The sequence below is a fragment of the Macrobrachium rosenbergii genome, chromosome 48 (assembly GCF_040412425.1).
Source record: "Macrobrachium rosenbergii isolate ZJJX-2024 chromosome 48, ASM4041242v1, whole genome shotgun sequence".
Lineage (NCBI taxonomy): Eukaryota > Metazoa > Arthropoda > Malacostraca > Decapoda > Palaemonidae > Macrobrachium > Macrobrachium rosenbergii.
In genome coordinates this window covers 15,507,345-15,523,801 of record NC_089788.1, presented here as the reverse complement: position 1 = coordinate 15,523,801, position 16,457 = coordinate 15,507,345, and the positions used below count along the sequence as shown (strand labels likewise).

Below are 16,457 nucleotides of genomic sequence, written 5' to 3'. Positions count from 1 at the left end.
CACACACACACACACACACATATATATATATATATATATATATATATATATATAGTGGATATACATACATTATATGTTGTTTATGAGGAGGTTGAAATGAGATGTGCTTTTAAGATTTTATATAATATATGTATATATATAAATATATATATATATATATATATATATATATATATATATATATATATATATATATATGTGTGTGTGTGTGTGTGTGTGTGTGTGTGTGTGTGTGTGTATATACAGTATATATATACACAGTAGATTATTAAAACTCTCTCCAGGTGAGAATAATCACGCCTTTCAGCTTTTGCTAAATACCGATTGTTTAGGTTGAAGCCTACGTAGGCCATCAGTATTTAAAACTACCAACTGTATTTACTCTGTAGATACTAATTAAAGCGTTGGTATCAGACGATGATCTCTCTCTCTCTCTCTCTCTCTCTCTCAAAAGCTGAACATTTAGATTTATATATAAAAAGTGCATTCTTATTGTCAATGAAAATGTCATACATTATGGTATTTAGTTTGTTAGCTCTAAGCAGATTTCATTTGAGACGAATATGTATTGATTTTACAGTATGAAACTGGTTTGAAATTTTAAACGTCTCGGCAGTCCATCGTCGAATGTTTCACGCATTTTTCATATGTAAATTAGTATGTAATATTCAATAAGCAAATGACAAGAAATCTTGTTCTTCGTTATTTAGTATTTTTACCATTGCGCATTTTAAATACATGATCAAGATAAAATTTGGTCTGGTTTATTTGCAGCACTGAATGACTCACATTTGATCATTATATGCTCGTCGGGGGGAGGGGAGCGTGAGGATGTGGAGCTATATGTAAGCCTCCCATCTTTTAGGGTAATAAATGGCAGACGAAATGAAACTTTGCGAAGAATAAGTCATTGGCGAAAATTCAAACATGGGCGTGTCAAAAAATCGCACTGCTGAGATGATACAGTTTGTTGCTGTTGTGACCTTACATCATTATCGATTCGTTTATTGTTTGGTTGTCGTAAAATATTATCGCATATATAAATATACAAAATAACTGTATCTTAATATTATTATTAATTTTAGCTTGTGGATAATAATCCCAGTGTCCGTTTCCTTTCATATCAGTTTAAGTAAGTTTTTGTTGTCGAGTGAAAGCTTCGAATCCTTTCTCGCGGTAGCGCCGTTTCCAATTTCAAAACATCTGCTAATGAAAATTTTAGCTTTGCTTCTTTAAAAATAACGCTTTTTCACATAATCGTATTTGCTAAACCAGAATCGAACATTTTATATCGGGTATAGGTACCCACTGGTAGGGCAGATTCCAATATCTGACCATTGATAGAAGGCAAACCAGCATCGAAGAGAGAGTACTCGATCCCGCGACGCCGCGGCCAAATCCCTTATGGACTGGGGATGAGTATGCTCTTTATGGTTTTGGGGAGTTTGTGTGCGCCATCTATAACACGGTTCATAGGTAAACAAATCAGACAATTTCTCTATCTATACGGTGACTTATTTGTGAAGTAAGGTTGAGAAACTGGGCGAAATGTATTTAGAAAATGATGGCTAGAGGTGTGTCAATGAAGCCCTAGTGCGTTGCCAATATGGCCAAGCGTTGGTAAGGTGCCATGGACCCCAAAAGTGAACCAGTGTTCTCCGTTAGAGAAGTGTCAGTGCACTAATTCCTTCTAGCCATCGGGTCAGCAATTAGGCTAGTATTGTGATTCATATAAAAATTCAATATGGCATCCAATATGACTGATCATAGTGTTTTGAAGAGTGAAAAATCTCGGGGGAGCAGTAATGTAATTAATGTCACAACCAGCGAGACGATGAGGCTGGATGGTGGGGGAGACCGGACCAATCTTCACATCCAGTCTGTGGGTGGGGGGACCGGGGGTGGTGGTGGTCAAGGTTACCAGCAAAAGAAGAAAAATTCTTCCTTCCAGATCACTAGTATTACATCACGATTAAGTAATGATCCCGGCGATGATAGTGCCGACGATACTGAGGATATCTCCGACATGGGAGATGTCTCTAGGGTTACGGACTATGATCAAGAAACGCCTAGTTATTCTGAAGATTACTCCAAGACCGAAGAAGTGTTTTTTGGGCCTGCGCCTGTGATACCCACCAGTTCCCAGTATGGAATAACGGCACTCGTTCAGCAGACTGGTACTGGGGGCGTTATGACTGCCAGGTTACCTCAGGGTGTTACGGTTAATGTCACAGAAGGGGGCATTGCTCTAGCTAAGGCTGATGGTGACTCGGATGATGTCGATCATTGGCAAAATAGGTTTAAAATTGTGAAAATTGATAGTAATGAACCATTTAAACGTGGAAGGTGGATCTGTTTAGATTTCATGGACTCTCCAGCCGTTACTGCGACTAGTACGCAGAAGAAGGACGAAAGCATGACTGTGGTAATTAATAGTGTTGGGGAAAAGGATGACTCTGCAGATCATCAGCCTCAAACAGTGTTACAAGTGCCAGTACCCGTAACGCAGCAGAGCCAGACAACTACTCAGAACCAGTCGCATCCTGCTACGGCCCAGTATCAAGTGCCACACTCTTCGCAGGCCGCTGTCCCTTTAGCTTCATCGGCTCAGCCAACCCAAGGCAGTGTGCCATTGCAGCAGTCATCGCCTCACATGTCAGCTCCAGCGACTTCTCAGGGTCCTGGTAATATGCAATACCCTTCTCAAGGTGCCCCTATGCAAGGACAACTACAGCCAACCATGTCGCAGGGATATGCCAATGCAACGCAGGCACCGCAAGCGTCAGTCCATCCATCTCCATCTGCTCAGACGCCTCCACAGGCCCAGCCTCCGTTACAGCCTCAGCTCCAACAACAGCAGCAACAGGCAGCACCTTCACTGCAGCAGGCTACGATTCAGCAGCCACCTGCATCACAGTCAGGTGTACAGGCTCCTATGCAAGCCACTAGTATTCCACAAGGGGGTGTAGCACAGGCTACTGTCCAACAGAGTATGGTACCTTCCAATTCCCATGCTCAGCCACAGCATCAGCAGCCTGTACCAACCCAGTCAACAATGGCTCAGCCTTCCATTAATACTCAAAGTATTCCACAGCAGGGGATGGCTACTCAACCAGTTAGTATTCCACAGAGTGTTGCTCAACCAAGTGTAATGGGTCATACAGGAATCCCTGCTCAGCCTCTTCAGCCTAATGTAATGAGTGGTATCCAAAGTCAAGGCGTAAGTCTGGCCCAACCGGTCGTTACGCACCAAGGTGTTCCTTCGCAGTCTGTGATGAGTCAGCCTCAGCCAGGGGTTCAGCAAGTTCCCCAACAAACTCTTCCTCAGAGTGTGCCTACTCAGAATGTAGCTCAGAGTCAGCAGCAGATAAACCCAAGTATGCCTTCACAGCCAATGCCTGGATCGCAGTCTATTCAACAAGCGGCGACAACACAGCAAATCCCTTCTGGTCAGCAACTCCCTGTGACCCAACAACATACATCCACTGTTGGTCAGGCCACCTTGATAAACCAGAGCACTATTGGATCTTCACAAGTGCCTGTTGCCACTCCAGCAACTAGTGTACAGACTACTTCTGTAGTTCCACAGGCCAGTCATGGATCTTTGCCAAGCACTGGTGGTGCTCCAACACCTGCAACCACACCTGCTCAACCCCAGGCTCACCTTAACATGGGTGGAACAGCACCAGACTCACAGCAGCCGTCTCAAGCACAGCCAGCTACTCAGCAGCAGCCGCCAACTAACCTTGAGGGTATCCCTGTGGGACAGCCCATGGAGGATGCCAATGCTACTCCTCCAGCGCCATCTGGAAGTCAACCAGAGGACACTGAAAGGTACAGAAACCATTACTAGGCTTAATTTAAAACAATAGTTTATTTCAACATAGATAACTGTAGGCCATATTTCATGACTTTTGTAGCTATACCCTGAACTGCCAATGAAATAGAGCTTAATATGATTACAGTTGTACATTATAAAGAAAAAAGAAGAGTTGCAATCAAATGAATAATATTCAGTAAGATAATTTTTTTTTTATAAAACTTCATGGACAGTGTATACTTGTATTTATGATAAATGTGTGTTTCCTACGTTTCCTATACCCAAACATATCAGTAGGTATGACTGAGGTAGGCTTATGTTGAAAATTCCTCAACAACACTTGATTGGATAATTTAAGTATTTTTCACCGTTACCATAAAATTACTAAGGTTACAGTGATAACCGGGTCCAGTATAGGCTTATCCTTTGCACATGATGTTTTTTGTCATTACTGTAGTGTTGAATCCCCGTGGGTTTTACATACATGCATAAACTGATTTAGATTTAATTTTTATTGCAGAAAATTTGTGTTTATGTTAATTTTACAAACATAAAATTATATAACATCAGACACTGTCAAGGGATTCATAGATTCATAATCATTGAATTTTAGCCAGGCTAACAAATGCATATGGGAAGTGTGCATTATCAACACAAGGTATTTCTACATGTTTTCTTTAACTAGAAAGAAAAATACAAATAAATCTAAACTAAGTAATGCAGAAGATAGGTAAACATGAAAGACAAGAGGAAGATGCTATCTCCATTGGATGAAAATAATTGTTGTAGCCAGTTTCACCTTTGTTTCACCTTGATTTTTTATGATGTACCAATCATGTAATTATCCCCCCCCCATTTTTTTTACCTTTTTCTTATTGCATGGGAATGAACACCTGTTCCTCATACTGCTTTATTATAACTTTATTTAATTACACTTTTCAATAATCCGAGGCACAAATAGGTGTAGTCACATGAATTTATTTTGAAGAGCCTTTTTGCTTTCTTTGATTTATTTGCCATATGTAGAAAGTAGAAATTAGAGTAGAGTGTCACTGTTATATTATTACCATTTTCTTGGGTGTTTTATTCTGGATCAGTAATTGTTAGAGGTACATGTATACATTACTGATAAACACAATGAATAATGTTCTTTTTATCAGGAAACAGCTTTAATATTGATTGAAATTGTTTTTATATATTGGAAATATGTATTATCCTGAGATGTTGCAGGCTGTTGCCTAAAGTCACCATTAAGGCGTAGCATCCAGAAAGGCCATACTGTTTGTATGGTAACTGGGAATAGAAATTTGTATTTTCATGGCAAATTTTCTACAGAATTTGGGGTTAGCAAGACCTGAAGTTGTTCAGAGTATTGTTAAGTAGCTAATTGTTTATGTACTCTGTAGGTACACCATATTAGAAAAAGTGAAAGTACATCAACTGCTAGAAATTAGTAATGATTGTTATAAATATAACCTAAAAATTGTTCATTTTCTAACATTTAGACTGAAACCAATTTAATGTAACCTAACCCAGTCCAACCCAGCCAAAGATGTAGTGTGGTGACTGGGCCAGTTAAGTGTCCCCCTGAACTCCCTTATCATTGTTATAAGTGTCCCTAATCATCTGTGGTTACCTTTTCCCACTCTGATCCTGTATTCTTGTGGCTAAACCGTTTAGATGGCAGGCCTGAATTACTACTGTTTGAAATATGAACCAGTGAATTATAAGAGATATGTATGCTTTTTTAAAGCTGCATATTTGTTGTTTTTCACTCTGTAAAATGAGGTAATGCTAATAAATTTAGCATTACACGATCATCTTGTGTGGCTGTTTGGAGATTTTAACTTATAGTCCAATATTGTGCGTCTGCGGCCGTGGAGGAAGAAAAAGTGATGTACCAGTATAGGCTACTGTATCCATTACAGATTCCCTAAACAGTTGTTAACTTTTTCGTGGCTGCATTGAGGTCTTACTCTGACATATTTTAAACTTAATGAACCTTTTAATTCTTATGGCCCAAGAAAGGTGCAGGAGCTGTTGTGGATTTGAACTGGGGCTACTGATCTGGGGGTTTTGGTTAAGAAATTTACTTTTCCTATTTTGATGGTACTGAGCTCACATTATAGCCAAACTATTTTAGCTTTATATCCAGGAACATTAGTTTGATCTGCCTTGACAGTTATATGTGGTGAACACTCAAGCTTTTGAATGCTTAAATATCTATAGCTTTCCGAACTGTCAACGGTATTTCTTTGTTGGTTTCATATATATTTAATTTTGTAAATTACTCTGCATTGTCAAAATACTGTACCCATATATTATCACTATCAGTCGTCTTAAAATAATTAATCATGTGAAAATACTTATCAAAAAGGGCTTTTACATTTTTTTTTTTTTTACAAATGGACACATTTCCCTTAGGGGGTAGTGCCTTCAGTGTACATCTCACGGTGCTCTGTAGGCATTACATAAGGTTATTTGCAGCTTCCCTTTAGCCCCTAGCTGCACCCATTTCGTTCCTTTTACAGTACTGTGCTTCTTTTCATATTCTCTTCCTTCCGTCTTACTTTGCACCTTCTCCTGACAGTTGTTGCGTAGTGCAACTGCAAGGTTTTCCTCTTGCTGCACCTTGAAAATCTTTTTACTCTTAACTTCCCTCTCAGGACTGAATGACCTCATAGGTCCCAGCGCTTGGCCTTTGCCTGAATTTCATATTGCATTTCATTCCACAAAAGGATGCATTGGCATTTCATTCTGTTGTCCATGAATAGGTTTTATCTTATGAATAATAATATTAATAACTACAAAACCAACTCCAGTTAGGTTTAGGCTAAGTACCAAAATATAGCATTAGATTTTAGCTGTTGTTCATCAACTAATCTTGTGTATTAGTAATCAGTGGGTTTACTGGACATAACTTTTAGATTTATAAAAATTATAAATGGCAATTAATCTCTCTCTCTCTCTCTCTCTCATATATATATATAAGATGATGTTACCAAGCACCTGTGTCTGTCCATTGACTATGATTAGACTTATACTGTACTGACCTTAATAATACTACATTCCAGTATGAATACTTTTTTCCCAAGCTGGACATTGAGCATACTGTATACAGAAGGAATGAACAAAATCAGTAAAATAAAGCAAAATTCTTCCTCTCCCTGAACAACAACAAAAAAATGCAAAGCATAATTTGCGACTTACTAGGCTAGATGAATATCTTTGCAAGTGCCTCCATATTACCTCTTAGATGCAAATGTCCTAGAAAAAATATGCAAATAAGCTTCTGGAAGGTTTTGCAGACTGTTGACATTGAGGTAACGTGAATGTAGATTAGTAGAAAAAAAAAAAAGGATGGAAAATGATAGAACAGCAACAGTAAGAAGTCAAGGGCACAGTAATACCCATCACCTCAGAATTTCCTTTAGCTTCATTCACATTTAGGCTAATCACTTGTAGTGAATTTAGGCTAAGCTAGGCTATGATAAGAGGTTCCATAGCCTAGGCTAGCCTAACTAGTCAAGACATTTAGGTTAGGCTACGCTATGATTAGTTTTCATATCCTAGGCTGACCTAACTAGGTAAGACATTAGGTTAGGTTAGGCTGTGATAGAGGTTCCATAGCCTAGGCTAGCCTAACTAGGTCAGACATTTAGGCTAGGCTAGGCCATGATAAGAGGTTCCATAGCTAGGCTAGCCTGACTAGGCAAGACATTTAGGCTAGGCTATGTTTAGAGGGTCTTTAGGCTTGGCTAGGCCATGGTAAGTGGTTCCATAGCTTAGGCTAGGCTGATTAGGCAAGGCTAGGCTATGATTAGAGGTTCCATAGCTTTGCCTAACTAGGCAAGACAAAAAGTGTTGGAGAAGTATTACATTTAGATATTTTTTGCATGAAACCGTAGCAGTAGGTTATTATCATGTATAAATTGTTGGAAATAATTCATTTACTTGAACTCTGGGGAATTTTTAGAGGGGGTCAAAACTCATCTGTGGTAGAACACTTCCTTTTAGATTACTGCACATGAGCTTGGAATGATTAGTGTACCTCATGCTGTAAATTGTTTTTCCTAATAGAATATTGGTTTTCATCTCATTTTGTGCAGAAATGAAAATAAAATTTTAGTAAAAATATTATATATGTTGACTTTCAGCCAAGAAGTGAAATTTCTTTACTTTTGGTAAGTGAATAATAAAAAAAAAATAATAGTACTTATGTAAATTTTTTGACCCATGAAAAATGTAAATGAAATTTTCTTTAGAGATGTAAATGAAATTTTCTTTAGAGCGATATATAAGACTATGTCATTACATATGAAAAATACAATATAAGGAAAGTTGGCAAACATTTTTTTATTTTCTGTTTTGGACTGGTTTAATGAAAATTCTCTTTGAGCAGTCCCTATTTACATAACCAGATATAATTGAACTATCTTCATACTCTCTTCAGGCATCATTCCAATGAATACTTCACTTCAAAATTGTTAAGGTCATTTTTAAAATAATTTTTTTGCAGTTGATGCCATATGGAATATAGGCCCTACATGTTACAGTATTTATAAAAAGAGATTTCAACACTATACTGACACTATGGGTGACATTGATGGGATCTATCATAGACTATTTTACCTTTAATGGTCCCCACACTCAACCAGCTTTTTTAGCTTGAGGGTGTTTTTGTAATTTCACAAAAAAAATTCAAGAACTTGCATGATTGTCACTGTGCTAGACTGAAGGCAATGAAATTAAGTAGGTATTAGTGCCATACAATTCCTTAGATTTACAAAATCACAGAGGGCATGGTTCCAAATCTACCAGTACACCCATGAAAACCAGGAACTTATGCTTCTCAGCTAGTTCACAGTCATGGAACTGGTGGTAGATGTTCTCCATCTAAGTCTACTTTGGATCATGACCCAGCCAAGATTGCTTATATATTCTTGTTGAACTGATGTTGTAGATTTTACAGGATCTGAAAATATTCAGTTGTTCCTACACAAATCAAACCGTTGTTCTTTACAGAGGGATTTAGCTTGCAAACACGAGCTGGAACTGCCATTCAATATTATTGACAAGGTAGTTAACTACCGACGAGTAGGGAGACACCTGCCCCACCTATTGGTCTACACCCAACTTTGCTTCTGGCTGTCATCAAGTTCAGATGTCCCTCAGGACTCGCTGCCCGACCTTGCCATTTGAAATTTATGTTCCTTTCCCTTTTTTTGATTTTTGAATGTGTGTTTGTATTATTATGATTCAAACCCAATGGTCAAATAAGCTTACAATGCTATCCAGGAATTCAGATCAGTTTTCCTTCAGGGATGAGTATTTATTTTTGTTGGAAACACAGCAGCTTCTGATAGTGCTCAGAGCAGCTGTGTCATTCTCATATTTACGTAATATAATAATTTTCTTCCAGGTTGTAAGACTTAGCCACTTGGAAGGACTGAGAGATTAGTTTGCCTAAGATAGGGTAATTCTTCTATCATGTCCTTTTGTTGGAAGAAATAGTCTTGATATAGCCATATTCTGCTGATCATTGTCTTTGATTTCAGACTCAACTAGCCATGCAGAAGAGACGAATATCGATAGTGGTGGAAGGATGAAGAGGTGTTTTCCTTCCTTTCTTCCCCTATGTTGTTTTCCATCACCTCAATCCCACTCTTCTAACAACAGGCTTCTGTGAGTGCACTCTTCCCCTTGGGGTAGGGCAGTGAAGCTCAGTCACCACTGGCGATTGATATTCATGGGTAGGGTTGGCACTGGGTGCAATCTCCTTAGACTTGGGGTTATCTTCTGTTTTGTCTCTCTGTGTCTTCAGACTGTGAAGGATTTTCTTGAACTAAACTCTTGCTCAGCCAATCAATCGATGAGTCTTCTAGGTACCCTCTTGTCCATGGAACAATTTGTCTGTCTGGGAAGACTGCACCTGAGACCTCTGCAATTCTTCCTCAGGGCCACCTGGAACAGGAAAAAGTTCCCAGACAACGGTAGAAATCAAGGAGGATCTTTGATGGTGGAGTCCCAGGAAGAGGCTATCAGAAGGGAAATCTATTCTCCCTCTGAACCCCAGCCTAGAGCTCTTTTCAGATGTGTCGAACCTATGTTGGGGAGCTCTTTTGGGGTTAAAAAAAGTGTCAGGTACCTGGTCTCAAGAACAGCAAAACTGGCACATCAGTGTAAAGGAGTTACAGGTGAAATTTTTGGGGTTACAGTGCTTCGCTTCAGAAGTTCGCCGGAAGACAGTAGCAGTGCATTCAGACAGCACGACGGCACTGGCATACATCAAGAAACGGGAGAACTCACTCTTTCCCCCTGCACGAAGTGGCAAGGGGTCTTCTTCTCTGATTTCACCAGAACAACATACAAGTGACAACACGGTTTATCCAGGGGAGACTCAGTGTTCTGGTGGACGAATTGAGCCGTCAGAAACAGATCCTTCCCACGGAATGGACATTAGACCCGTTGGTTTGTCTGGATCTGTGGAAGCTCTGGGGGAAACGCATGATAGATTTGTTCGCTTCCTCCAGAAATCACTGACTTCCTCTCTTCTGCTCACCAGTACCAGATCCCTTAGCATGGGCGATTGATGCAATGTTGCAGGATGGGGAAAGATCTGTATGCCTTTCCCCCCATTCAGTTTAATGAGACAAGTCATCAACAAATTCCGGTCTCATCAAAACCTGTCCATGATTTTGATAGCCCCCTTATGGCCAGCAAAGGAGTGGTTCCCGGATCTGCTGGAACTTCTTGCTGACTTCCTGAGACTGCTGCCACAGAAGCAACAACTTCTCAGGCAACCTCATTTTCGACAGTTCCACCAAAACCTGTCTTCTCTGGCCCTAACAGGATTCAAACTGTTAGCCGACTGCTCCAAAAGAAGGGCTTTTCAAGAGCAGCTGCAGATGCGATTGCAAAGTGCAGAAGACAGTCATGAGATAATGTCTACCAGGGTAAGTGGTCCATCTTCTAATACCTCTGTAAGAGAAATAGCAGACTTTCTTCTGTTCCTACGCCCCACTAAATGGCTTTCCACCTCTACCATTAAAGGCTACAGAGCAATGCCTAGCCTGGTTTTCTGCCATAAAGGGATGGACTTATCGTCTAACCATGATTTGTCCGACCTTATTAAGTCCTTTGATACCACAAAGCTTAAGGACAAACCTTTGCTGTCCTGGAATCTAGGCGTGTTACTTAAGTGGCTAGCCAGTTCACGTTTTGAGCCCATGCAGTCTGTCTCTTTAAGGGATCTTACCAGAAAAAGTCTTTTTCTAGTCGCCTTGGCCACTGCCAAAAGATCCAGTGAAATCCATGCTTTGGACAAAAATATCGGATTTTCTCAGGGGAATGCAGTTTCCTCCTTTTCCCTAGACTTTTTACCAAGAATGAATCTCCATCAAATCCATGGCCTCATTCTTTTACAATCAAGAGCTTGTCTGAGATAGTAGGCCCGTCTGAAGAAGAAAGAGCTCTCTGTCCAGTAAGGGCCCTTAAGTTTTACCTGCACAGAACAAAGACTATTCGTGGTACATCAAGGAACCTTTGGTGTTCCGTGAAATATCTCTCTCGACCCAGGAACTTGATTTCAGGAGCACATTCCATGGTGAGCGAAGACTCTCTCCTCTTGCAAGGTAAAAGCCCATGAGATAAGAGTGGTTGATACGTCTTTGGCGTTTAAGCACAATTTATCCCTCATGTCTATTGTCCAATCGACTTTTTGGAGGTGCAAGTCGGTGTTTGCTTCTCATTACTTAAGGGATATTGAAACTACTTACGATCAGTGCAGTACCTTGGGTCCGTTTTATGTGGCTGGCGTGGTGTTGGGGGAGGAGACATAGAAAGCAATGTCCTTTCTTTAATCTCTTCGCCTTGCTTAGGGTGTTGAGTTTTTGGGGGAGCCAGGGAGTACTAAGTACTTGGAGTACTCTCCAGTCTTTTGCTTTTAATGATTGGGTGTTGGTGTTTTTAATTTGTTTTTTGGTGGTTATGGTGACTAGATTGGCTCTGGTTATTTTGTGTGGTGCTGCGCCCAGGGCAGGGCATCTTGCTCTTCTTTGTTAGCCCTCAGAAATTAGTACATCGCTACAAAGCACCCACAGTAGTAGTAGGCCCTCAAGGCTTTACCGCCTCGCCTGTACTGGATAAGATGAACGCCATCCAGAGGCAGTATTTACCTGTAGCAGCTCTCTTATCATGTAAGGTTCAACAACATTGATTCAATGTTAGCAAATTTCTATTCTCAAACTCATTACTATTAATAATGCTTTGGGGTAGATATGTCCAACATTCCCACCTCCATTCAATGTGGGAATCAGCTATGTATTACTTATATAAAAATGACATTTTTATAATAAAATTTTGTATATACTTACCCAGTAATTACATGATTGGAGACCGCCTTCCTCCCCTCACTTGGACATAAGGGCATAAACAAATTGAAGCTCTTTGCTATGTTGTATCTCTTCTTCCACCTGAAAGTGGGCGGGGCACATCGCCATAACCAAAACAAACTAGCGTGACCCGCAATTTCAAAATTTTAAGTTGCCGGTTAAAAGAAACTAATAGCTATGTAATTACGGGGTAAGTATACATAAAACTTTATTTTATAAAAATGTCATTTTTATTTGTAAGAACAAGTACATTTTTAAAGTGATTTGTATTTTTCCTAATTTATAAACCTGAAAATCTTACATTAATGGTTCACCTCAGCCACCCCTCAAATATGTCACCTGGTGCAGAAGGCAAAGTGGAGTGCAGACCAACAGGTAGGTGAGGTTTCCCCCTACCTGTCAGTAGTAACTACCTTGTCACTGAATTTGGGTGACTGTTCCAGCTCATGTTCACAAGCTAAAATGTGTGTAAAGAACTAAAGGTTTGTATGTTAGGAAAAATACAAATTACTTAAGAAATGTGCCAGTTTTCGTATAAAGATGTTCATTTCATGCATTCTAAGTACTAGAGCATCTTTTTTAAAAATATTTGTTTCAGTTTACATATCTAGAATGGCTGTGCAGTGTTTATTGTGACATTGTACATTCAAACCACATTAGTCGAATGAACTGCTTTAATTATATTAGTGTGTTGTATAAGTCATATAGAGATTTATAGGTGGTTTATTTTTTCATTGTATTCCAAAGCTTTGTATGATAGGGTAGACTGAAGTTTTGAAGTTTGGCTGCTCTGTAGTGTTCAGTCTCTTTGGGTTTGCTTATCTTGTATAACAGTTATTGAAAATCTCTCATCTTAGCTCAGAAAGATAAAGAATTTTGAAAGACTGGTAATAGTGACAGAGTGTTGGAAAGAATTCCCCTTCCATGGCACAAATTAAAGGCAGGCCACAGTGCTGAGTACAAGATAAATGTATTATCAGTGTTGCAAATGTGGGGTAGGAAATTACCCCTTACTGTGCTTGGCTTAAACTTCTGAATATCAGTTCTTCAGTGAATACATCTGTAATCTGGTTGTTGTCAACATCAAGGATTTGATTGTGCTGTTGAAATTCGTGTTTACTTTCCTCTTCTCTGCTTTCAGGAATTCATGGACTTCTACATTCCTTACTTTGTGCTGCGTAATTGCCACACCATCAGCCAATTCTGCCCTTTGCAGAGGCAATCATTTTGAGAGTACTGGATGGGATGTAAGAATCGTCTCATTCAACCCTACACCACCTGTCCAAGTATAGTGTGGATGTAACGATTAGGTATTGAGCATCAAGTCATGTTCTACTCAATAAGCACATTTTTTTTGGTTCACTTCATATTTGGCAATCACTGATATGCTTCATTTCTTGGTCTGGGCCTCATCATGAACTGCTTTTCAACACACAGCATATGTAGCAGCACTTAAAGCCAAACCATTCTGCCTAGGATTTGTTTCCTGTACTCCCCAAGTGAGAAGGAATTTATTTAATTGAAATTCAACATCTCCTCTAGTCTAATTTAAGTTGAAAAATATATCAGAATAAGAATTGTTAAACTGACATAACACTAGATGTGTAGTAAAGACTGGAAGGTATCAGAAAAATTAGAAGGAAATGTTTGGGACAATCAAGGGGTAGTGTTAAACCCTTTGGAGTCTGTCATAATAAAAGAGGAAGCTTTAAATGAACAAAGAAAAGGGGCTTCCCCTAGGAGCTACAAATATGTAGATGACCTAGTGTTAACAGCACAGTCTGAAGAAGTGGTGGAAATGTTTAAAGGTGGGAGAAGTGAATAGAGAAGAGAGGACTGGAAATGAACATAAGCAAAACAAAGGTTATGGTGACTGGAGAGGAGGCAAAGGAAACAGCACAATCAGGAAAGTGGCCATGTGGTGGGGATGAACTCTATACTGAGTACCAAATGTAACAGATGGTGCCACAAGAGGTGCACAAGATTACAACATGTACCATACTTAGGGTAAGAGAATTTCAATGCCTGAAATGTATTACAACACCAAATTGGTAAGGAAAGTGAGTAGAGACTCTATTGTGGTAGATTGGCAGGTCTTAAAATAGGTAGAAATTTTTGTTACCTTGTGGACTCTGTGATCTGTGAAGCATGAATGAAATGCAGGGAGATAGCTAGACTACTGGTAAATGAAAATGTCTCATGATAGAGACAGCAGGAACTTAGAATGGGTACGTAATGCGTATACTAGAAAACGGAGGCACTAACAAGGAAAATGGAGATTTTTAAAGAGTATGACCATATGGAAGAAGCAGAGTCAGAGGCCTTTGGAAGTCTCAGGAAATCCTGGAAAAATGAGATAGATGAATTACTAGGCAGGAAGTGCACATGACAGAAGTCAGTGGAGAGAACTTACTTATTTTATGGTTAAGCTGATAAAGAGAAAAGCTGATGTAAAAATGGGAATGATGTTGAACTGAACAAGAGGTGTTGCCAGTTTTGTGCTGACTAGAGGCCCATTTATTTCTCAGAATGTTAGGTTTGCTGGTGCATTACTCATGGCTGTATGTGTTTTTGTATGGTTAAGGTCTCTTACTGTTATAGGATTCTAATTTCATAGTTTTATTCATTTAGTTTTGGTTATAAGAGAGTAATGCTTGTGTCAAGAGAGTTATGTAACAATAAATAAATTCAACTCATTGGCCTAATGGGGTTAGAAGTATTCTTTCTGTAGGTGCTTCTTTAATTTTGATGATTGATTTATTGCAGTATTTTTGTAGTTTTAAAAATTTTCTTGTTAGTGGTTCAGTAAAGCATATTTATCAAGTTTGAATACCTCAGATTAACAGGAAAATTAACACTGCAGTAGAAGTGCTTTTCATTTTTATGATCTTGCTGACAAAAATGTTGCCAATGGTATTGGATAAATGTCTGCACTTTACTAATGGCATTGCATTTTACTTTTGAGTCGTACTTGTAATTGCTTCTTGAAAGTGCATGAACATGATGAAAGTACAGTACTGTACTGATGATTTGGAATGTTGCTTTTACTATACAAAGTGCAGATGGCAGTATGCTTTATTATAGATTGACTAGCAAACAATCGCACAAAAGCTGTCGAGTTGTTTTGTTGTGGATTGGATAATTTGCTTACGCTGTTCAAGTTCATGCAAGCTATTTAACTCATTACTGCTTATACAGAGAATTGCGTAGCATGTTGACATTATCCAGTTTTAGCTTTATTAATGGTTTTGTGGTGTCACTCATTTTGAGATCAACAGTAAAGTAGAATTCACTTTACTGTAAATCTTTATTTCATATAAGTAACTTACCAAGTAATTACATGACTATAGTTTTAACCTTGCGTGGCAGCCTTTTATTTAAAAATCACGGTAGCACTTTGATAATGTAGGTGACAGGACCCGCCCACTTAACACGTAATGTTGGAATGATGAAGCCGGTAGCGTCATTCTGTTTTGCCACCTCACACGGTCAACATCGCTGTGTGTGCTGGGTTTCGGTTAAGTATTGTCACTTTTGTTTGCTTTTTTCAGCTTTTTGGAATTAGATATCCTTGATTCGAGTACTTCTAGTGTTTGCTGTTGTAGCGAAGGATGTAGAACTAGATTGATTAAGGTATGTTATGATTAGCAAACTATGTGCATTAATTGTACAGAGCAAGTATGCTCTATGGAGAATACTTGTGATGAGTGCAAGGATTGGGATGAGAGATAGTGGAAGGGTCTTGAATCTCACCTTAGTAAGCTTGAAAGGGATAGGAAGAGAAAGGTGGCCTTTAGGGCTGAGCGTAGGGCTTCTGTTAGCTTATCCCTAGATTCTTCCCCCAACTTAAGTCAGATCTTAGTCCTGCTATTCCATCTTCCCCTGTTCCTGCCTTTTCTCATATTCCCAGCCATCCTACTATCAACCCACTCACTCCCGTGCCCAGTTCCCATGCTTCCGACCCCAATGCCGTTACCAACCTTGAATCCAGGTTTGATAAGAAGTTAAACCTGGTAGTGTATACTGTGTCTGAGATAAGAGCGTCCCTGAAAGTCCTAATGGACAAAGTGTTTTGTGATGAAGTGTCTAGTGAAGTGCAAGTAGGGGAGGTGGCTACCCATCCCGCCGGCTCTTCTAGATGAAGGTTACTGTCCTGCTCCCCTCAACTTGGGAGAAGAGGTGCAAGGGAGGCTGGTGGGGTTTGCCCACAGGTAGTTGCCCCCTCAGTCGATCCTGTTGCACAA

The 16,457-nt window shown here is 39.4% G+C and overlaps 1 protein-coding gene across 4 annotated transcripts in view; it reads left to right on the top strand.

Moving 5' to 3' along the window:
• The first annotated feature begins 1,148 nt into the window (after positions 1-1,148).
• The window catches only part of LOC136831286 (protein bunched, class 2/F/G isoform-like), a 500,668-nt gene continuing 485,359 nt past the window's right edge, over positions 1,149-16,457 (top strand). For 3 of the 4 annotated variants that reach the window (XM_067091407.1, XM_067091408.1, XM_067091406.1), the window contains exon 1: positions 1,350-3,834. In XM_067091407.1, the coding sequence (XP_066947508.1) occupies positions 1,745-3,834 (2,090 nt within the window). In that variant the 5' untranslated portion in view covers positions 1,350-1,744. Of the gene's footprint in view, positions 3,835-16,457 lie in introns of all 4 variants that reach the window. The other variant, XM_067091409.1, reaches the window with a different exon arrangement.